The sequence below is a fragment of the Nicotiana sylvestris genome, chromosome 6 (genome assembly GCF_000393655.2).
Source record: "Nicotiana sylvestris chromosome 6, ASM39365v2, whole genome shotgun sequence".
NCBI lineage: Eukaryota > Viridiplantae > Streptophyta > Magnoliopsida > Solanales > Solanaceae > Nicotiana > Nicotiana sylvestris.
This window is the reverse complement of record NC_091062.1, coordinates 209,187,540-209,210,369: the sequence shown is the minus strand read 5'-3', so window position 1 is coordinate 209,210,369 and position 22,830 is coordinate 209,187,540. Positions and strand designations below refer to the sequence as shown.

At 37.9% G+C, this 22,830-nt stretch overlaps 2 protein-coding genes across 2 annotated transcripts; one reads left to right on the top strand and one right to left on the bottom strand.

Annotated features, from left to right (window-relative positions):
* Window positions 1-1,362: 1,362 nt before the first annotated feature.
* Window positions 1,363-5,146, bottom strand: LOC104233412 (large ribosomal subunit protein eL20z-like). Its single transcript, XM_009786802.2, has 5 exons — window positions 4,951-5,146; window positions 3,694-3,746; window positions 2,298-2,424; window positions 2,030-2,147; window positions 1,363-1,761 (listed from the first exon to the last, which is right to left on the bottom strand). Exons 2-5 carry the CDS (start codon window positions 3,701-3,703, stop codon window positions 1,708-1,710), a joined length of 309 nt encoding a protein of 102 aa, XP_009785104.1. The 5' UTR covers window positions 3,704-3,746; window positions 4,951-5,146; the 3' UTR covers window positions 1,363-1,707.
* A 2,533-nt stretch (window positions 5,147-7,679) lies between these two features.
* On the top strand, window positions 7,680-19,545 carry LOC104233413 (U-box domain-containing protein 35-like). Its single transcript, XM_070147849.1, has 10 exons — window positions 7,680-8,180; window positions 8,308-8,399; window positions 9,465-9,586; window positions 10,526-10,726; window positions 11,184-11,796; window positions 17,506-17,589; window positions 17,700-18,128; window positions 18,206-18,958; window positions 19,067-19,190; window positions 19,286-19,545. The coding sequence occupies exons 1-9, from the start codon at window positions 8,012-8,014 to the stop codon at window positions 19,112-19,114; spliced, it is 2,511 nt and encodes an 836-aa protein (XP_070003950.1). The 5' UTR covers window positions 7,680-8,011; the 3' UTR covers window positions 19,115-19,190; window positions 19,286-19,545.
* Window positions 19,546-22,830: the final 3,285 nt, after the last annotated feature.

Sequence of the window (22,830 nt, the reverse complement as noted above, 5' to 3'; positions counted from 1 at the left end):
TACATTGTTCTAAATGGGGAGAACGCTGCATTACTCAAGTATGCTCTCTTTGGCAACTGGAAGAACGGACATACTATTGGTCCCTGTGCTCTATTTAGTTCTGCGTCAACTGCTTTCTACATTTAGTTTAGTTGTTCTCAATCACTGGTTTTAAACTCTGCTTCACCGGAGTCCCTAACTTTAGTGCTGAAATAAGAATTAGTATTTGATTTGCGCATATGATTTGGGTGGACTGGAATTGTGGTTAATGCTGCTCGATGTGCTGAGAGAGTACTCAGACTGGGGGTGTTCATGGTTCGGTTTGGATCGATTTTCCCTAAAAAAAAACCAAACCAAGTAAGTCGGTTCTTAAATTATTGGAACCAAACCAAATCAATTGAGTCGGTTTTTTAGCGATTCGGTTTTTGTCGGTTTTTATCACGGGTTTTTCGATTATTTATCGTTTTTTTTCTTCTTATTATGAGATATACACTACCAAACACATATTTCGGCGACTACATTTTCAACGTAACACTATCAAACCAATTGCTCTTTGAGAAATCTATCATTTGCCATGATATTTTGATAATTGAATCAAATAGTGATGAATAATTTAAGTACTCAATTAAAAATCAATTATTTTTAACATGAAATAATTCTTGTACTTGGCAAAAGCAAATTGCCAATCAAGCTAGAATGTAAAAGCAAAGAATTAGATTATTGTAATAGCAAATAACTAGACTTAAAATACAAACGACTAATTAATATGTACCATAATATTTCAAAAACTTTATATAAAAATATACATATATATATATAGGTGTAATAATAAATTTAAATAGCTACTTCTATAGTCGGTTTGGTTCAATTTTTCTAGTTATTTTTTAATTAAAACCAAAATCAAACCAAACTTGATCGGTTTTTAAAATTCAAAACCAAAATCAAACCTAAAAAATATCGATTTTTTTGGTCGGCTTGGTTCAGTTTTCGATTTTTCGAATTTCCGTGAACACCCCTACCTCAGACGTTCTTGCATATCTATGACTTGACAAATTGGCGTTTCCCACTGGCATTGCTGCTGAAACTGTTGCCTGATTTTTGAGGTTAAATATTATTAACGGCACTAATAAGTAATCTGCTGTATTCTGGAGATAGATCGAGTTTATTCTTATAAAAGGGCATATGTAAAATATTCCTTTTTTTTTTTTTGGATAACTGGGAAATTCATTGTTTCAGCCTCAAAACTCTATAAACAATAGGCCTGCCTCTTTCACCTTCTCAACCTAAATATCAGACTTGCTTCCCCAAAATAACTTAATGGATTTAGAACAACATAATACTGATGGACACACAACTCCTCGGTAGCACCATGAAAGAAGTTAGTAGTGAAAATTAGTACACATTATATTTCAAGGAGCAACTGAAAACATTTTTTTTTTGGTTCCTCTAGCAGAAGATTGATCGATGACCAACATATTACAGGACTAAGCCATATTCTCATGTAATAGACAGCACAACAAATGGATACTAGTACAACATATATTTACATATTCATAGCCTGTGTAATGGCCTCTTTTTCTCTCATTTTCCATGTGGTCTGCACTGTTCCAGTAGACATCACCTTTCTGTATGTGTGCTCAGGTGAAGCTACTTTCTCCATAGGAGAGTCATCTCTAAGTTCTCTGATTGTGGATATCAGCTAATATACTAGAGCATTGCAGATGACGACTAAAGTAGAACAACGGCAACTGCAACTAGCACTGCTACAGTAAATATCAGAGCCTGCAGTAGTGATCTTATTTGAGATAAATGTACAAAGGTAAATAGATTGAGAACTTTTAGGACAAAAATGCTGCCGATCCTACAAATAACCGACGATTAGATTTCCTTGTTTTTTTTTTTACTTAGGAAGGTGAGAAAAAAGTGCAATAAAGAAATGGCACTAAGCTTGTGCTGAGAGAAACTAGATTTCCTTGAAATTATCAGGAGTTTTAGGTGATCAAGCTGAAATCAGAATCGATGTAACTTGCACTTAAGGATGGTAACTCACAGCTATCGCATTGGCAGCAAGCCCTGCTCGCTCCCTTGGATCTTTGTGGTAGTAATTCCCAAAGTAAAGAATTGTTGCATAATACCACATGAATGGGAATACAAAACCAAGCAGCAGACTGCAATTATAATAGATAAGAGGAGAAGAACGCAAGTTAGAGCATGGTAACATACTGATAGAAAAAGAAGCCTAGATTAGGATACAAATGATACAATGATAGAAGAGAGAGGATGCGAACGAGAAAAGGAGCAACAAGCACGACACTCACGAAAACCATCCTATTCCACAACCAAAGCAAGGAAGAGGTCTGTCAAAGATTCCCAACCGATTGTCTTCCACATCTTTGAGGAGCATATAGTTGTCTCTGGGATGCTCTTTGGCATCTTGCAGAAGATCTGTATGCATAAAATGACTAAGCAACCACTACTGATATAACCAATAATACAAAGTAGGTCGACAGTGGTCAGATGGAGTAGACTGCAGCAACAGAATATATTAAGATCCAAGCTACCAAGTAAGTATCTCCATTTATTTACTTAAAAAATTTATTTTGAAAAGTAGTATCTCTCTCCATTTAATATCAAAAGGTAAATCTTCAAGTTTGATTAGTAACAAATATATGAACGTCAAAATACTTCTTCAGTAAATACTTTTCTGAAGTCCTAATTCATGCTTGACCTTGTATTCTGAATCTTATAGAGAGGTTAAACTTTAGTATATTGAATCCAACCCTGAAACATATGTATCCTTCAAGGGCTAACAAAGCTCAACATATGATGCCTAAAAGGCTATTGGGTCTTCTCATTACCTTTGAGGTAAGAGTACAAAAGAAACAAATAATTGATCATGAGCTTACTATAAGCTTAAAAAGCAGAAGTACAGAATTCTATTTTCTTGAATTTAATGCTAATTAACGATAGACACTTATGGTCCGGCCCTTCCCCGGACCCCCCGCATAGCAGGAGCTTAGTGCACCGGGCTGCCCTTTTAACCATATAGGAGATAAGAAAGTCAGATGGCTTTACTCTGTCAAAAATGCAATAATTTTGTGACGCTTTAGCAAAGAGCTAAAAGGACAGTGTTCATGTTAATACTGTATACCATCACTGATACTAAAGCATGAATGCACGATAGCATTCAAGTCATCATCTAACTTATTCTGACCAATGTGTCCTCTGAACATGAAACAACGAGAAAAATGGACGGGTTTATCCTGAAGGACATATTAAACCAGAAAATTCAGTCCTTGTTTTTCTTTGTACAAAGACGAGGTCAATCACTAGTGCAACCGGATTACATCTTAAATCAATAACCACAGCATCTAACAATGCATCGCAGTACCAGATAGTCAAAATAGAGAATACACCTTATTGACATATTACAATCCCAGTCATTGTAGTCAAATGTTTTCAAAATAATGCAATTCCAAGATAGAGTGATTACTACCATTACCCATCTCCACAATATAATCCAACTTATCAAATTTCAAACAAAGAACATACATTGGATTTTGTATCATCCATGCTTGTAGAAGAATTGTATAAAAGGCCAGACTCATAATGTTACCCAAAGGCAAAAACATCAGATTTAAGAAATTGTTTTACGAGATTCATTAAGAAAACAAAGTATGGATCTGGCTACTAATATCAAAGACGGTTACATACTCTGATCCATTTGCTATTCTGGGTTCTGATCCTCAATTCCTCCTCCACGACTCCTGCAACAAGTGATATTTGCAACTTTAACAGCCGTTGCTCTGGTCTAATTGTGCTAAAACTCAATAGCAAATGAAGTGTTGGACAAGGAAATAATACCATCTTTGAAACAAAAATACCATCTTTTGGAAGAAAATTCAACAGAACCTTCATCAAGTGGAGTCAAATAAGCATCTAACTTATAATTGGTCCATCTAAATGGATAAAAGAGGTTGGGTTTAACTTCAACCAAACATGATATTAGTAACCACTCAAATTCCCAGGTAAGGTTGAAATGGAAGACCTCTAATATTCCTCGAAAACATGACTTCAACACCGATTGCAATTCTGCTATCTTATAACAAAAAAAAAAACTCAAGTTTTAGGCCACAGTTGAAGTTTTTGAAATTGCTAACAACTCTCTAAACTCACAAGACTACACTCAACTCTTAGTCAAACACCATTAAGAAACTACTTAACCCATAAGACCTCACTATCAAATGTCTAGCCTCTTGCCTAGTTTATCTTCAGGCATGTGTGCATGAAACAAAAACCAAACAAAGACAGAAGCAGAAAGCAGAAGCACATTGTTTCAAACCTCCACAGCTTTTATAATTCTCACTCCATAAGTCCTAGCCAAACGAGACCACGAGTAGAGCTACAGTAGAACCAATAACAACTCATAATTAATGAGATATCTCTTTCGGACAATAAAGCACAATCCAGATAAGTCCCTCTATTCCACTATTGCTCATACTTGGAAACAATTCACTGTCTTCTCTAGTAATTTTTCTTTTAAACCCAAAAGCATAAGGATACACAAAAGAGAACTGCAACGGGTTCAATTACATCGTATATGAAAATTACAACATAATTTACCACTCTTTGAAACCTTTCAAATGCAGCTCCAATAGATGACCAGGGCATATGCAAGAAGACCAAGAATGAAGGAAATATTCCCTAATGTTCTATATACCTAGTCTTATAGAACCCTAATTTATCTTAAAAACAATTTACTTATCAGTATTAGAATGAAATGAACCTGATTAGAGCAAAAAGTATATACATATATACACATAGTTGAGAGAGAAAATATAGAGGATTCATATCAAAGACTTCAACTAATTAGGAATTTAAGCTTAATTAATTGATTGACTGATTGGCATATATACCGAACCCAAAACCAAAGATAAAGAAGAGAATAAATGAAATACAAAAATGTCTTACCCCAAACTGAAGAGCCGGAGAGGATTGCGAGAAAGTCTCAAAAATGCGAATGGAAAAAAGGAAGAATCAAATTTGGTCACTGAAAGCAGCGACGACCGCTTTCTCCTCCGTAATCAGTATGCTCCGCTCTGGAGTTCGTGCACTGAACCGGTGGTTTTGGACCGGCCAGTTAAAGACTGGTTGTTCACAAAAAAGCAGCGTTCAATTACGAGTTTTATTGAGTAATTACTTTTCGAACCCCTAAGGTTTAATAAAATACACACACTATCCCAGTCCCCGGGTAAGTTTTTTTTTTTTCTTTTCCCAAACTAGGAGGATCTATAGTGTATCCATACTTCCTCTCCATGGTGACTCGAACCCAGGACCTAACGATCGTAGGTGGAGGTGCTTTTACCAACTGAGCAAGCCTCACTTGTCTCCCCGGGTAGGTACAAATGGCCGAATTGACATTATTTTTTGGGTGCAAAGGATAACTATTTATATTATGTTAAGGTGGAATAGTACAAGGAGCATAAGGAAACATAATTATAGTCCTAGGGGGCGGCCTCATGTTGGATCGTGACAATAGGGGAAGAGGTTGGGCAGAAGGAAAAACTATCAGACAGATTTTTCTATCGATTGAAGTTATTACGCTGACTGATTAAATCTCTTCCTAACGCCTTTAGGAAGGGGGGACCGGGGAGAAACTACTACTAGTGGATCCCAAATCTTGAGGAATATAAAAAGATTGTCCAAAAGGACTTTGCAAACAGTTGGAGGGCGGAAGAGCTAGTGGTGCCACTCTTCTAACAAAAAGTTTGTCTGATTGGCAGTCCTCCAAAGCTTTGCAAATAAAAGGTGGTAGTTGTCCAAAGCCAGTGATACCTGTTGAACTATTTATATGACTGCCAGTTTTTGCTAGTAAATCAGCTACTTGGTTTTGCTCCCTATAATTGTAATGTATGAGTGGATCATCTAGTTGTACGAATAGAAACCTGCAATCATGTATAAGATTAGCATATAGAAGATGCGATGCCTGTAATATAGTAATGACTGCCTGTGCATCCAGGTTAACTTCGGATGGTTTGTATCCATGAATAAAAGCCAATTGCAAACCGTGATATAGTGCAAGTAATTCAGTTTCAACACTCCCATGCGAGATATGGTGTCCCAAACTATGAGCCAGGTACCTGACGAGTCACGTATTACCCTGCCAATTCTGCCCTGACCTGTATTCAATCTAGTTGAACCATCACTGTTTAGTTTAAAAGTTGCAATATTAGGGGGTGCCATTTGAGAGGTAGAGGTATACGATTATGTAGAAAGGGTGGTCGTACGACAATGTAATAGTACTCTGCTTCCATGTTAAGTATATGAGTCGAGGAGAGTGATGTTGTATGTGCACGAAAGACTTTTTTATTTCTAGCTAGCCATATATGCCAGAAGCAGAAAGGTATGAGTATGAATTTTGGGATATTGAAGGAGTTGGGAACGTCGTTGTGTAACATGATTCGTTTCAGCCACTGGATTGGGGGGTTCGCAAGAGTAATCAGTCTAGCGGTTTCTCGGAGCATATTAAGGTTAGACCAGAGTTGTGTGGATATTGGGCATTCTAGGAGGAGATGGGTAATATTTTCGGTATTACTGAGGCAGTGGACAAGTATCAGTGGTAAGTATGCCTAAGTGATGATAATGCGCTGTCGTGGGTAGTCCATGCCACAGAAAATATTTTATTTTCGGAGGTATTTGGAGTTTTCAAATCTACTCGAAGCAGGGGTGGATTTAGGGGGGCGCAAGGGGGGCGCAACCCCTTCGTCGAAAAAATACACTGTATATATAAGGCAAAATCTGTTTTTTACCTCTATATATTAAGTTTTGAACCCCCTTAACACAATCCAAAAGTGTAGTTTATTGGTCAAGGGGGTTCAAAATCTACATAAGGTCATGAGTTCAATTCCCACTAGATACAAAAAAAACTTTTTGAACCCCCTTCATGAAGATCCTGCCTCCGCCGCTGACTTGAAGGAGTGAGTAGGGGCTGGAGGGAGTAGATGGCAGTAGAGTGACCATGGGAGAGATCGGTTGAGATAGTAGTTGTACAGGATATGTTGAGACAGTAGTTGTATAGGCTTGACGTGGTAGTGGCCCAATGACAGAATTGCGAAGTGGTGTATTGTAGTTTAACCAGGAGTCTGTCCAAAAACTAGTAAGAGAACCATTACCAACAATTCATTTTATTCTTTTTTGGCATAGTTGCCATCCAGTGACAAGGATATGAGAAATTTACGATCAAAGAATAATTCTTTTGACTCTCGAAATTCAAACACAGTAATATGAATTGGGACAAATGAAATAGTTTATTAGTTTAAGTATATGTTTGAGAAGTATTCTTATCCATTGGAACTGTTTTTTTAGTTTAACTTCTATTTACTAATATTGTAAATAAGTTACTCCTATATTATTCCGTTAATTAAAATTTAAAATAATATAATCTAATAAGTGAAATATATAGTAAAATGAAAAATAAGACATAATTTACTGCAATGTATATGGGCTAAATCTTTCCATAATTGGCTTTGTTCTAGTGGAAGTCAAATCAAGTGGCATTATGATTTGAATTAAACTCACAAAAGGACTAACCAATATTGAGAGGTGGAGATTTGAAGTAGCCTCCTAAAACTTAGAGCATGCATAAGTAAAGGGAAGGATCTGAATAAAACAACAAGAACGATGTCCCAATCACAAACAACGTTGTTGTTCCATATATCATTTTTCATAAATATTTTTTCAAAAACATTCACATATATTCATAACAAGAAATTTTCTGTTTTTTTGGTAGTGGTGGTGGTGGTGGCACATGCATGCATGGATGTGTTCCGCCCTGTAATGGCCAAACCAAACGGGTGCAAGTGGTGCTCGTGTTGGTTTGGTAGCGACCAGAGGCGGATATAGAGCGGATCAATGGATTCAACATCCATTGCTTCGCTCGATCCATGAGTACACAAGCAAAAAATTAACATATTCTGAACTCACGGGTTATAAATCCTAGATTCACCCTCTGCCAACCATATATTTAAATAGCATGGTAAAGAGTGGAAGTTCCCGAGATGAAACCACCGTAGCTGTGGCCATAGACAGAGACAAGAACAGCCAATATGCTGTCCGATGGGCGGTTGATAACCTCAATATAAAGAATGGCCAAATCATCCTTATCCACGTTCATGTCCAAGAAAACCTGCATTCCCATTCTCGTATATATCAGAATTAATCCTCTAGAAACTGATTTCAATCAACTTAATTTTTGTGTAATAATTTGATTGTTTTTTACGCTGGTTGTCACTTTGTATTATGTTGTTCATTGTGTCATATACATTGCAGATAGCATGATTCCTAAAGAAGGCCATTCTCCAACGCTGGCTGAAATGAATCAGTTCTTTCTTCCTTATCGTGGAATTTGTGCTCGAAAGGGGGTAATAACCTTGTTCTCATCCAATTTTTTCCCTGCTTGATCTCTTTAAATCAACCTTGTTAGTATTCTAATCCACTTTGTGGAGATTATGAAGGAACACGAAAAGGGCTAATCGATGATTTGATGCTTTAACAACTTATTTGGATGGTTGTTATGTATCGTTTCATAATGTATCGTATAATATGTATTGTATTGTACTGTATCATCTTGGTATATACAATGTTTGCATAGATTGTATTGTTTTCCGTCATTTCATGATGTCATGTACCAACAATATGAAGAATAAACTTGCAATATTATTAAAAAAAAAGTAAGATAAGAGGTAATATTATTATATAAAAAGGTAGGGTAAATGATAAAATATGATTTTTTTTAATAATAAAAAAGGGCAAGATGAGAGAAAAAAAATAATAAAACGACGCGACCACACCAAATCGGTTGTTCTATAAAGTGACATTTTTTGTCGTTACGTAATGACGGATTTAACGATACAATACAATAAAATTTAAGTAACAATAAAATAATACGATACAATACAACAGGTAACAACCAGAGGGGGACCTATGATTTGAAGGTCAGGAGTGCATTTCTGGATTCAATCAAAATTTACTTTGTATATAGGGTGCCCACTACTAATATATTACTACTAATTTCTAAAGACATATACATGAATACATGGAATTTTTGCCGAATTCTACGGGTTCCGGTGACCCCTCTCGGTATAGCATCGGTCTGCCTCTGGTAACAACCATCCAAACAAGCTGTAAGTTAAACATTATTTGGTGTTTGGTTTAATTTTGGGTTTTTTCTAGCAATTAGCATGATATTCTGGCCTTATCAGTTGTATATTAAGTTAAAAACTGTGAGGAAGACAAAGCATTAAATGGTATTATAGCAAAGTGGCTACAAACAGTTTTCTTCATATTTTAAGGTGAGAAGATCCAAACATGTTGGAAATCACTTATATATGCAGTTGTGAAATATGAAGAAGATCCAAATATCTTGGAAATCACTTATACATGTAGTTGTGAGCATTCTGTAAATGTAATTACTTTGATCATTGCAGATTCAAGCAAAGGAAGTAATTCTCCAGGACGACGACGTTGCACATGCATTAGCTGAGTATATCACTCAGACCTTCATCACCACCATTGTCGTTGGCGCTTCAACCCGGAATGCCCTAGCAAGGTATAACTTCTATTAGTTTCCATGTCCTTAGTTGTGCTTTTGGGAGTCCACAGTATGTTAAGCAGGAAACTTAAGCTCCTTTTTTCCCTGTTTTTGAGCACTTGTTGAGTCATGGAACTCTTAGAAACTTGTCTCTCATAGGTTTTTTAAGCAGGGTCTCGGGGGTTCGAGCTGTGGAATCAGCCACTGATGCTTGCATTAGGGTAGACTTTCTACATCACACCCCCTTAGGGTGCGGAAGGACCCTGTGTGAATATGGGATGTTTTGTGCACATCAATTGCTTCCTTGGTTTTTCTTTGTATTTAAAGGAGTTCTAATATGCTTTCATGAGCCGAGGGTCTATTAGAAACAACCTCTCTATACTCAGAAGAAAGGGGTAAGGTCTCCATATGCACCACCCTCCCCAGACCCCACGGTGTGGGATAATACTGGGTAGTTGTGGCAAAATAGTTAAAAGAAAACAGTTAACCACCCATATTATCCACTAAAAAATGGATTGGATAATGAACTATTTTTAAAAAACGGGTCAAATATGGATAAGAACCATATTATCCATTTAGAAAATGGATAACCAACAGGTAACCAATGTATAACCAATGGGTCTAACTTTTAGATTTATAAAACATCAAATTGGGGGTTCCTCAAGATAGGAAGACTAGCAATTCTTCCAAAAGTGATTATATGCAAGAAGTCATGTATAATATGGGTAATCATATTATCCGCCGGTTAATCTGTTTTTTATCCGTATTAAAGATGGGTTGGATCGGAGAATTTATCCATTTTTCATTACCCGTTTTCGGCTCGAACCATATCCGACCCGACCCGACTGTTTGCCACTATACTGGGTATGTTGTTGTTGTTGTTAAAGGAGTTCTAATTTGCTTCCTTGGTTTTTCCTTGTATTTAAAGGAGTTATAATTCTTGGCTTTCTATGTCAGAGCATTTAAAAACCAAGATGTGCCAAGCTCTTTAACCAGATCAGTGCCTGAATTCTGCTCAATATATGCAATATCAAGAGGAAAAGTTCTAAAACTTAAGTCAGCAAGTCAACCTGCCACACCTAGCAGTAAAGCAAGCTCCGGCCAATCATCTCAAACAGGATCTACACAAGATTCCCCAGTTTCTCAAGCACTTACCGCGTAAGTATATTCACAAAATCTTCCATATGATCAGAGGCGGATTCAGAATTTAAACTCTATGGGTTCAACCTTTAAGGTTCTTAGTATTAAACTCATTATATCCTTAAAGTTATGGGTTCATATCTATAATTTATTGCAATTTCAGTGAATTTTTACGCATAAATCTATGCTTTGTATCGAAAGTTATGGGTTCAATTGAATCGTTGCTATAGGGCTACATTCGCCCCTGAACATGGTCGATGAAAGTACGATTCTTCATGGTTTAAAGCGACTGTATAGACTATAGAGTCTAGACTCTTTTTAGCTTATTACTCCAAAAGATTTTTTCTTCTCATGATTAGTTTCTAAATTTGATAATGCTGGATCAAACAAAGAAGTATAAAAGGGGCTAAGTCTCAAACATGAGGCATGTATGTCTTGACATCTTATTTCATGATTTTAATACACAAATTTTCAGCCAGGGGAGTTGGAGAAGTACAGGATCTTCTGAGTTTATCGGTGCAGGTAGCCAGAGCATATCATTTGATAGCAGCAGTGCGTCGGATAGGCTTCCTGTGAGCCAGAATGCTTCACCAAACTACAGCAGTGCCAGTGAGGGTACGCCACAGGCATTCTCGGACAGCCAACACAGCAGCACAGCTCCTTCACCAAATCATCAATCTGTTAACAATATCGATGAACTTATCAAGAAAACTCAACTAGTGAGACAGCCTGGCAGCAAGAATCTTACTCCTGCACAATCATTGGATCATAGTGGTGAATTGGGTGAAGGGATGCCAAAACCAGAACTGCCCGGAAGCAGTGAAAATTCCTCTCAGAATTCAAATACGGATTTTATTCAAATACTACATGACAGACACCTTGATCATGACCTAATACCTTCATCCCAGCGCCCAGTCAATAACCTAAATCTTCGTATCCACACTAAAGAGAATTCATCCTACTCTACATCTGGTTCAAGTAATCTTTCTGGCTCCTCAAATTTCCGGTCCTCTGATATGTCCTTTGAGCATTTGGACTCTTGTCACATTTCAGATGCTTCTAGGTGCTCCGTCTCCCCCCAAAATGCAGTAAGTTCAAATATGTTCCATTGATCTGGCAAAAATGAATAAACCTTGGATTCACTAACCATTTTAGCTGTTTGCAACACTTGTTATTACACTAATTGAAAATGTGGAATTTTGCCAAGGTGGAGATTTGTTGAAGTTTGGCAAAATGCCAAAGTCCCACATTGGTTGGGAGTTAAGTTTGGGGGGGATTTTTCCCCTATAAAAGAAGGCCTAATGTTTAGGATTGAAACACACCTCTCATTTGCCTTCTCATCTGTTTAAGGCATTTGTATCTTCTCTCTTTAGTATTATTTCACTTGTATTTTTGGAGTGGAATAAAATATTTGGTTGTGTCCGAGGAGTAGGCAAAATTAGCCGAACCTCGTAAATTCTGGTGTTCCCTTTATTATTGCTTTATTGTCTTATTTATTATTTGGTGGTTGTCATAATTTTTGGTATAGTAGTTGTGACTTATTCACACTCTATACATTTGGCTTCCGCAACAATTGGTATCAGAGCCAAGGTACTGTCTAAGTATGCTCTGTGGTTGCAGCATAGTCTGATCTTCCACATCAGAAAAGATTTATCTTGGTAACTGAGTCAAGGTTCTGTCTGAGTATGCTCTGTGGTTGCAGCTTAGTCTGATCTTCCACACCAGAAAGGAAATAATCTTGATTTGTGTCGTCAGCTATTAAATAATATTTGTGTCAAAGATGGGAGACAATAAACAAGAAGAATCTACATCAAGTGTCAACAATACGTCATCATTGGCATCTTCGCTTATGACAAGAATTGTGTCAAATGCGAAATTTGCGGTCGAAATATTTGACGGGTCCGGACATTTTGGGATGTGGCAAGGCGAGGTTCTAGATGTCCTTTTTCAACAAGGGCTAGATCTGGCCATTGAAGAAAAGAAACCAGATGTTATTGGAGAAGAAGATTGGAGAATTATCAACCGTGTTGCTTGCGGTACCATTCGATCCTACCTTGCTAGAGAGCAGAAATATCCATACACAAAGGAAACTTCTGCAAGTAAATTATGGAAAGCACTGGAGGATAAATTTTTGAAGAAAAACAGTCAAAATAAATTGTACATGAAGAAGAGACTGTTTCACTTCACCTATGTTCCTGGTACCACGATGAATGAACATATCACCAGTTTCAATAAGTTGGTTACAGATTTGCAAAATATGGATACAACTTATGATGATGGTGACTTGGCCTTGATGTTGTTGGCGTCACTTCCTGATGAGTACGAGCACCTTGAAACTACTCTACTCCATGGAAATGACGAAGTTTCTCTCAGAGAAGTTTGTTCGGCTTTGTACAGCTATGAACAAAGAAAGCGAGAAAAACAGAAGGGCGGAGAAGGAGAAACACTATTTGTGAGGGGTCGTCCTCAAAATCAAACGAGGACAAAGAAGGGAAGATCCAAGTCAAGATCCAGACCCAGCAAAGATGAATGTGCCTTTTGTCGAGAAAAAGGGCACTGGAAGAAAGACTGTCCGAAGTTGAAGAATAAGGCCAAACATAACAATGGAAAGGCCATTATGGATTCAAATGTAGCTGATTGTGATGATTCAGACTTCTCATTAGTTACAACAGAGTCATCAACATCATCAGACATATGGTTGATGGACTCGGCTTGTAGCTATCATATGTGTCCCAACAGGGACTGGTTCATGGAATTTCAAGAAGGAGAATATGGAGTCATCCACACAGCGGATAACAGCCCTCTTACCTCATATGGCATTGGTTCAATACGATTAAGGAACCATGATGGAATGATCAGAACATTGATAGATGTTCGATATGTACCGGATTTGAAGAAGAATCTCATCTCTGTGGGAGCCCTAGAATCAAAAGGGTTCAAAATCATTGCAGAAAATGGAGTGATGAGAGTATGCTCCGGTGCACTAGTGGTAATGAAGGCTAATCGGAAGAATAATAATATGTACCGCTATCGTGGCAGTACAGTTATTGGGACAGCGACAGTAACATCCAGTGACGACAAAGAGGCAGAAGCAACCAAGCTATGGCACATGCGCTTGGGACATGCTGGAGGAAAATCCTTGAAAACTCTATCAGATCAAGGATTGTTAAAAGGAGTAAAGGCTTGCAACTTGGAGTTTTGTGAGCATTGTGTCAAAGGGAAACAGACAAGGGTTAAATTTGGTACAACGATCCATAATACTAAAGGCATTTTGGATTATGTACACTCTGATGTTTGGGGTCCTTCCAAAACACCTTCATTGGGTGGGAAACACTATTTTGTAACCTTTGTTGATGATTTTTCTCGAAGAGTGTGGGTGTATACAATGAAAAACAAAGATGAAGTGCTGGGAATTTTTCTCAAATGGAAGACGATGGTGGAGAATCAAACAGGCAGGAGGATCAAGTGTATTCGCACAGACAATGGAGGTGAATACAAAAATGATCATTTCAATAAGGTCTGTGAAAATGATGGCATCGTCCGACACTTCACTGTTAGACATACACCACAACAGAATGGAGTGGCAGAACGTATGAACCGGACCTTGCTGGAGAAGGTACGGTGTATGTTGTCCAATGCTGGCTTGGGCAAAGAATTTTGGGCTGAGGCAATTACATATGCATGTCACCTCATTAATCGTCTACCATCTGCTGCTATTGATGGCAAAACACCATTTGAAAAATGGTACGGAAAACCTGCTGTAGATTATAACTCTTTGCACGTGTTTGGCTCAACTGCATATTATCATGTGACGGAGTCAAAATTGGATCCAAGGGCAAAGAAGGCTATTTTTATGGGAATTACTTCTGGAGTCAAAGGATATCGCTTATGGTGCCCTATGACAAAGAAAGTAATATTCAGCAGAGATGTTACCTTTGATGAATTTGCTATGGTAAATAAGGTAACAGAAGATACCAAACAAAATGAAGGTGCTTCTAAGCAGGTGGAGTTTGAGGGAAAATTTATTTTTCCTACACAAGAAGCAGAGGAGGAAACAAATGAAGATTACCCTCTGGAAGGAGAGCCAGTAGAGGAGATTCCAACTCAGGAATCTCAACAACAACTTGAATCAATAGCAACCAGCAGGCCAAAAAGAACAATAACGAAACCTGTTCGTCTCATAGAGACGGTTGCTTGTGCAACCTCAATTGTAGCTGATGATGTTCCTACTACTTATAAAGACGCTGTCCAAAGTTCAGAAGAAGATAAGTGGAGGATTGCCATGAATGATGAAATACAGTCCCTTCATCAGAATCATACATGGAGATTGGCCAATCTCCCGAAGGGAAAGAAAGCAATTGGGTGCAAATGGGTATTTGCAAAGAAGGAAGGATTTCCTAACCAAGTAGATGTTCGCTACAAAGCAAGATTGGTGGCCAAAGGATATGCTCAAAAGGAGGGAATTGATTACAATGAAGTGTTTTCTCCAGTTGTAAAACATTCCTCCATTAGAATTATGTTGGCTTTGGTAGCACAATTGGATTTGGAACTAGTTCAGATGGATGTAAAAACTGCGTTTTTACATGGAAACTTGGAGGAGGAAATCTACATGACTCAGCCAGAAGGATTCAAAGTTGCTGGAAAAGAAAATATGGTGTGCAAACTTGAAAAATCGTTGTACGGATTGAAACAATCTTCTAGACAATGGTACAAGCGATTTGACGAGTTTATGTTGCGGCAAGGGTACAAGAGAAGCAAATACGATCATTGTGTGTATTTGCACAAGCTTAAAGATGGTTCCTTTGTATATCTTCTCCTATATGTTGATGATATGTTGATAGCTTCCAAGAATTCGGAAGAAATTGATAAGTTGAAGATTCAACTGAAGAAGGAGTTCGAGATGAAGGATTTGGGTGAGGCAAAGAAAATTCTTGGCATGGAGATAATTAGAGATAGACGTTCAAAGAAACTCTGTTTATCTCAAAAGGAATATTTGAAGAGAGTACTTCAACGTTTTGGCATAGATGACAAGACTAAGCCAGTTAGTACTCCACTTGCTTCCCATTTTAAGCTAAGTACTACTATGTCGCCAATGGATGAAGCTGAACGAGAGTATATGTCAAAGGTACCATACGCAAATGTTGTTGGTAGCTTGATGTATGCAATGGTTTGCACAAGGCCTGACATTTCACAAGCTGTTGGAGTTATTAGCAGATATATGCACAATCCAGGGAAGGAGCATTGGCAAGCTGTGAAGTGGATTCTACGGTATATTCATAATACTGTAGATGTCGGGTTAGTTTTTGAGCAGGAAGACAATCAGTTTGTAGTTGGATATTGTGACTCAGATTTTGCGGGTGATATGGACAAACGAAGATCAACTACTGGTTATGTGTTTACTTTTGCAAAGGCACCAGTTAGTTGGAAGTCTACTTTGCAGTCAACAGTTGCTTTGTCTACAACAGAGGCAGAGTACATGGCTATTACAGATGCTGTGAAAGAGGCAATTTGGCTTCAAGGATTGCTAAAGGAGCTTGGTGTTGAACAAAAAGGTATCACAATTTTTTGTGATAGTCAAAGTGCTATTCAATTAGCGAAGAACCAAGTTTATCATGCAAGGACGAAACACATTGATGTTCGGTATCATTTCGTACGAGAAATCATAGAAGAAGGTGGAGTCACGGTGAAGAAAATTCATACTACAGAGAATCCTGCTGATATGCTGACAAAGGTGGTGACTGCGGTCAAGTTTCAACATTGTTTGGATTTGATCAACATTGTTGAACACTGAAGATTGAAGATGAAGACACAACCAAAATTTGTTATTGAGAGAGAATTGAAAATGTGGAATTTTGCCAAGGTGGAGATTTGTTGAAGTTTGGCAAAATGCCAAAGTCCCACATTGGTTGGGAGTTAAGTTTGGGGGGATTTTTCCCCTATAAAAGAAGGCCTAATGTTTAGGATTGAAACACACCTCTCATTTGCCTTCTCATCTGTTTAAGGCATTTGTATCTTCTCTCTTTAGTATTATTTCACTTGTATTTTTGGAGTGGAATAAAATATTTGGTTGTGTCCGAGGAGTAGGCAAAATTAGCCGAACCTCGTAAATTCTGGTGTTCCCTTTATTATTGCTTTATTGTCTTATTTATTATTTGGTGGTTGTCATAATTTTTGGTATAGTAGTTGTAACTTATTCACACTCTATACATTTGGCTTCCGCAACAATGTTGTCGTCTACTCTTTGCTTTTTAGGAAATCCGCAGCAGCTATTCTGCTAGAAATCTGTCCAAATGGACATGTATAGCTAGGAGATAGTTGTGCATTGGACAAAAGAATCACAATACCAATTAAATTTGAACTTCTTTTCTGTTTTCCTTGGTAATGACTATCCCATGCAGCGGCGAAGCTACATAGCCGAAAAATTACACTGTATATATAGATAAAATATTATATTTTAGAAGTATATAATATATATTGAATACCCTTTATCGAATTTTTTTTAACTTCTTTCAAGTTTGAACCCCCTAGATGAAATTCCTGGCTTCACCACGGATCCCATGAGTAGATAATAGCATCAGTACTCAGTTTATTTTACGATAGTAAAACTTCATAGTGTTCCTAAAAACTATACTAAATACCCATATGGCCGATCTGTTTTACGGTTTTGCCCATGTCATAAGATAATTAAGTTTTAAGTGTCCTTGAACTTACAAAAAACTGCCCATTACGTGACGTGAAAGATTGCAGCTAACATAGATCAACTGACTAGTCTTTGCTCATATTTGCATGCATTGCAGGCAGAGTTGGAGGAGGAAATGAAAAGGCTAAAACTTGAACTGAAGCAAACCCTGGATATGTACAATGAAACTTGCAGAAAACAGGTCAGAATTTGGCAGTCACATATTTTTATCAGCACATGAAGTATTTATCTTCATTATTCATAATAAATACTTTAGACCATATCGATGAAACTTATTTTTCATTTTTAAAGGCAAGAGAGATTGATCATTTGAAGTCAGAAGAGGCATGCAAATTAGAAGAAGCCAAGGAGGCTCAAGTGGCTGCACATGCTATGGTGGAAAAGGAGAAGCAGAAGTGCAAGGCTGCTTTAGAAGTAGCACGGATGGCGCAGCAAATAGCAGAATTGGAATCTCAGAAGCGAAAGCGTGTAGAACAGAAATTTCTGCATGAAGCAGAAGAGATGAAGAAAGCACAAGATGCATTTGCCTGCAGTACAATTCCCTATAGGAGATACTCAATTGACGAAATTGAAGCTGCAACAAATTACTTCTCCAATTCAAAGAAGATTGGTGAAGGTGGATATGGTCCAGTGTACAAAGCCTATCTGGATCACACTGCAGTTGCTATTAAAGTTTTAAGGTCAGACATGTCACAGGGACAAACACAGTTTCAGCAAGAGGTACTTTTCCATGTTTTTCGTTACAGATAAAGCAGACGATTTGGAAATCCATTACGATTAGGTCCCTTTTATTGCAGCTTGATGTTCTAAACCGTTTGAGACATCCAAATGTGGTTCTCCTCTTGGGAGCTTGTCCGGAGTATGGTTGCCTTGTCTATGAATATATGGAAAATGGCAGCTTAGAGGACAGGTTGTTCTGTAAAAACAGAAGTCCTCCTATACCATGGCCTGCTCGTTTCAGGATAGCTGCGGAGATTGCTGCTGCCCTTCACTTCTTTCACCGATCAAGACCAGAACCCATCGTGCATCGAGACCTCAAACCTGCTAATATTCTCTTGGATACTAACTACAAAAGTAAGATTAGCGATGTTGGCTTAGCCAGATTGGTTCCAGCGTCTGTCTCCGATAGTGTCACTCAGTTTATCATGACATCAGCTGCTGGGACATTTTGCTATATTGACCCAGAATACCAACAGACTGGGATGCTGAATCCAAAATCAGATATTTACTCTTTGGGTATCATGTTATTACAAATAATTACAGCAAGGCCTCCAATGGGATTGACACACCACGTCGAGAGGTCAATTGAAAAGGGAAATTTTGATGATATACTAGATCCATCAGTAAATGATTGGCCCTTGGAGGAGGCTCTATCCTTCGCTAAATTGGCTTTGAAATGTTGCGAACTCAGGAGGAAGGACAGGCCAGACCTCGGTTCAGACATATTGCCTGAATTGGAACGACTAAAAGATTTTGCATTAGACTATAGACGCAGAGGTCGGTTTACTTCACGTCCCACAAGTTCACAAGAAAGCTTAGCAGTGACTGAGGTTGGCTATCTACGCTAAGCTTCCTTTTATGTTCAAGGATATTTATGTTTATGCATTCATATAGAAATTACATGTACTTAAGCTGTTCTATGTCCTTTTATCTCTCAGGAAGTAAGACGCGGCATTTCTGACAACCAATCAGATAAAGTACCATAACCGCACGATGGCTGTAAGGGGTAAAACGCCTGAATTACTTTCAACAAGCACTGGTTTACTAGTACCTATTGGCAAGGTAATGATTTCCAGAAGCATTCACTAAGGTTACTTTCAAATAGTTTCTGAAATTTTTATGCCAAGATAAACTCATACTACTATTTTCGGAAACAGATGATGCCATTCAGCTGTGGTTTCCACCTCAATATTCAAGCATATTTTGGCCTCTACTATCCAGCAAGAATGTGAATACTAAATGTACAGAGATACAATCTATAGTCACCACCACAACGCCCGTTGTAATTTTGGAAACAGGAAAGATACAATACTTTTTATTGACATTAATACAATATTTTTGACCAGTGAATGTCAAAGTAAATGGAAATCTTGTACACCAACTGATATTCTAATGAAATCTTGTCATTTTTTGTGAATCCTGTAAATGAGCCTATGCAAAGAGCACAAGAACAGACATACTTTTGGTTTCTCCAGAACATTAATTAAGTTTATGACAAACATGGCAAAAGTAAATCAAGCAGTTGAGGCAATAAGGTAAAGAAACAGCATTGCAGATTTGTATATGTCAGTGCATACATATGAGGACTTGCTTCATGTAACTTGACTTCAGGTGCAAAAACAAAGTATATCCATCTGTTTGACCTAAAATTTAGATCTAGGTTTAAACAATTAGATTTTCTAATAGAATAGGGTTAATTTTAGCTAATATTAATATCCAAAAGGCCGTTTGACTGATTTCGTGGCAAAATGGCTCAAGTGCCGCCGGATAATAATAAATATGCAGCAAAGACAGTATTTAATGACCCAAGAACAAAAAGACAACATTCAATAGTAATAAATGAAATATAATGGTATTTATGTAAATAAATGCGAGTGAGATAACCGAAAAAGGGTTGGATTCGCTGATATCTCTCCTGACAATGATAAGTGATTGATGAACCTTTGAATATTAATATTCTTCTTGGATCGTGGAAGAAAAGTTAGAATCAAATCTGGAAAAATGTATATTGTGTATGTATATCAAATAAGAACCTTCAGAGAATATCAAAGTGTTGTTCTTTTACAACAAGTGTCCCATCCCCTTCTATAACTACTTATAAGGGAACATGAGCCATAAAACCCTAATAGTATAGATTCTAGAATATTCATTGGAATATTCTCTTTAAAGTTTTATCCCTAAAACTAGCTGTTATTGTTCTGTTAAGGACCTCGATATGACTCCTCGATCTAGCATTCGTCCTTTGTCAGGTCACTTCGACCTTATCTTCGTCTTTTGTTGAAATCATATTGATGACGCGTGGCAGCCTTCGAAGGTCTTTTAATGTCGACGTGGCCCAAATATAACTAGGATAATTTTTGGCCCATACACCTTCCTCATTGATGTTTAGATTGCCCTCTCGAATCTGCAAATGGAGAGTAAAAAGGAACCTGAGAACAAGAATTGTCAAAATAGGCATGTATCCAGTACATAACCACATTGAGCTAATCTTTATGGGGTAAGTCCAAGAGAATTGATCTAGTGGATTAGTTAAGTGACTAGGCCCGTGCTCAATATGAGGTGAGCAAAGTGCACAGTGGTTCACCAGGTTCTATCATTCACTTTATCCAATGACTAGATTTTATTAGAAAAAAATTCTATAATTTTAGACTTAAATTTAATACTTCATCTGCTACGGTTTAATAACATGTAGATTAAAAATTTGTAAAAATAGCACGGACTAGCCAGTTTTTGGACTGGTAATTGAAAAATAGCCAGCATTTACAAAGTCATTGAAAAATAGCCAGTATTTTGCTGCAATACAGAAAGTTCCAGCATAATATATTGGAGATTGGTGCACATGTGTATGACCTTTCAGCATATTATGTTGGAACTCCAACACACGAAAAGTTCCAGCATAATATACTGGAGATTGGAGCACTTATGTATGAACTTCCAGCATATTATGCTGAACCGGTATATTTCCAGCATAATATACCATTGGAGTTCCAGTATATTATGCTGGAATATTTTTCAAATCTTGAACGGTGTTTTCATTTAGATTTATCTTTACATAAAAAGTGGCTAAATTTCGATTACTTTTGAAATTGTGCCTATTTTTTTGGTGACCACTTGTAAATCTGACTATTTTTTAATTCTCCCTAAAAAATTAATGCCACATGGTAATTTTTTTTGATAAGGTAAATTGTATTAATCAAAAGGGAGAGAACTCCCGTATACAAGAAGTATACCAAAAAGTAGAGAATTTATATCAGAACATGATTCTCTACAAAAGATGCCCAATCTTCCATACAAATAGGGGCTATATGAGTGCACCAAAAAGCGATCAAAGACAAAAGACTATTCTTAAGATGTGAAAAAGGAGACTCAATCCCCTCAAAAGCTCTCCTATTTCTCTCCCCCCAAACTATCCACATTAGAGTTAACGGGGCGAACTTCCACGCCTTTTTCTTTCTTCTTCTACGAAAACCAGCCCAGCTATATAGCATTTCCTTTACAGTGCTTGGCATCACCCATTGAACACTGAAAAGGTTCATGATCGCCTTCCACAAAGCTGAGGACACATGGCAATGCAACAAAAGATGATCAACTTTTTCCCCTGAGCTTTTATACATATAGTACCAACTAACAAGTGTAATTCCCCTCTTTCACAGATTCTCAGCAGTCAAAATCACTCCTCTCGCCATTAGCCATGCAAAAAACACACCTTCGTAGGCGCCTTAGGAATACAGATCGAGGAGTACGGAAACGAGGCCTCCTCTCTCACTAACATACTCTGGTAAAAGGACTTTATGGTGAACAGACAATCGCCACACAAACCCCATCTCCAAGAATCACATGATGGCTGAGGCCTGTCTTGCCCATATAGTGTCAATAAATCTTGGAGCTCCGCAATCTCCCAATCTTGCATGTTACTTCTAAATGAAAGGTCCTATACTACCCCCCTCCCCCTACATGCTCCTTACGAATCTGTTGGACCATCAATTCCTTCTGGTTTGAAACTCTGAAGACGTGGGGGAAAAAGACCCTCAGAATATCCTCTCCACACCACCTATGATTCCAAAAGCTGATTATCTTCCATCACCCACCCTGTAAGAGATGTTGCCACTGAAGGATTCTCAATTCTTCATGATGCTCCTCCACATGCCACACCCGAAAAGTGTTGTGATTGCCTTGGTCCTCCAACCCCCTCCCATGGAATCGTACTTTTCTACTATGACCTCCCTCCATAGAGCATGCTCTTCTACCCCGAATCTCCACAGCCATTTCCCCAACAAAGCTCTGTTGAATACCCTAAGATCTTTTACTCCAAGTCCACCCTACTTCTTTGGGGAAGTGGCTGTCTGCCAATTCACTAGATAGTGATTGTCTGCCAATTCACTAGATGATACTTTCTAGTTCCATCTGCTGCATCCCAAAGAAAATTCCTTTGAAGCCGCTCTAGTTTTTCTGTGATGCTCATATGAGCTTGCAACAGGGACAAGTAATAGGTGGGCATACTCGATAAAGTGCTTTTAATGAGCACTTCCTTTCCGTCTTGGTACTTTTACCGTTTCTGCCAGCCTGCTAATCTTTTTTCAACCATTTCGATCACTGGATTCCAAAACGTAATATCCTTATGTGAAGCGCCCAATGGGAGACCCAGGTAAGTAGTGGGAAGGGAACCCACCTTACATCTGAGAGCATAAGACAAAGCATCGAT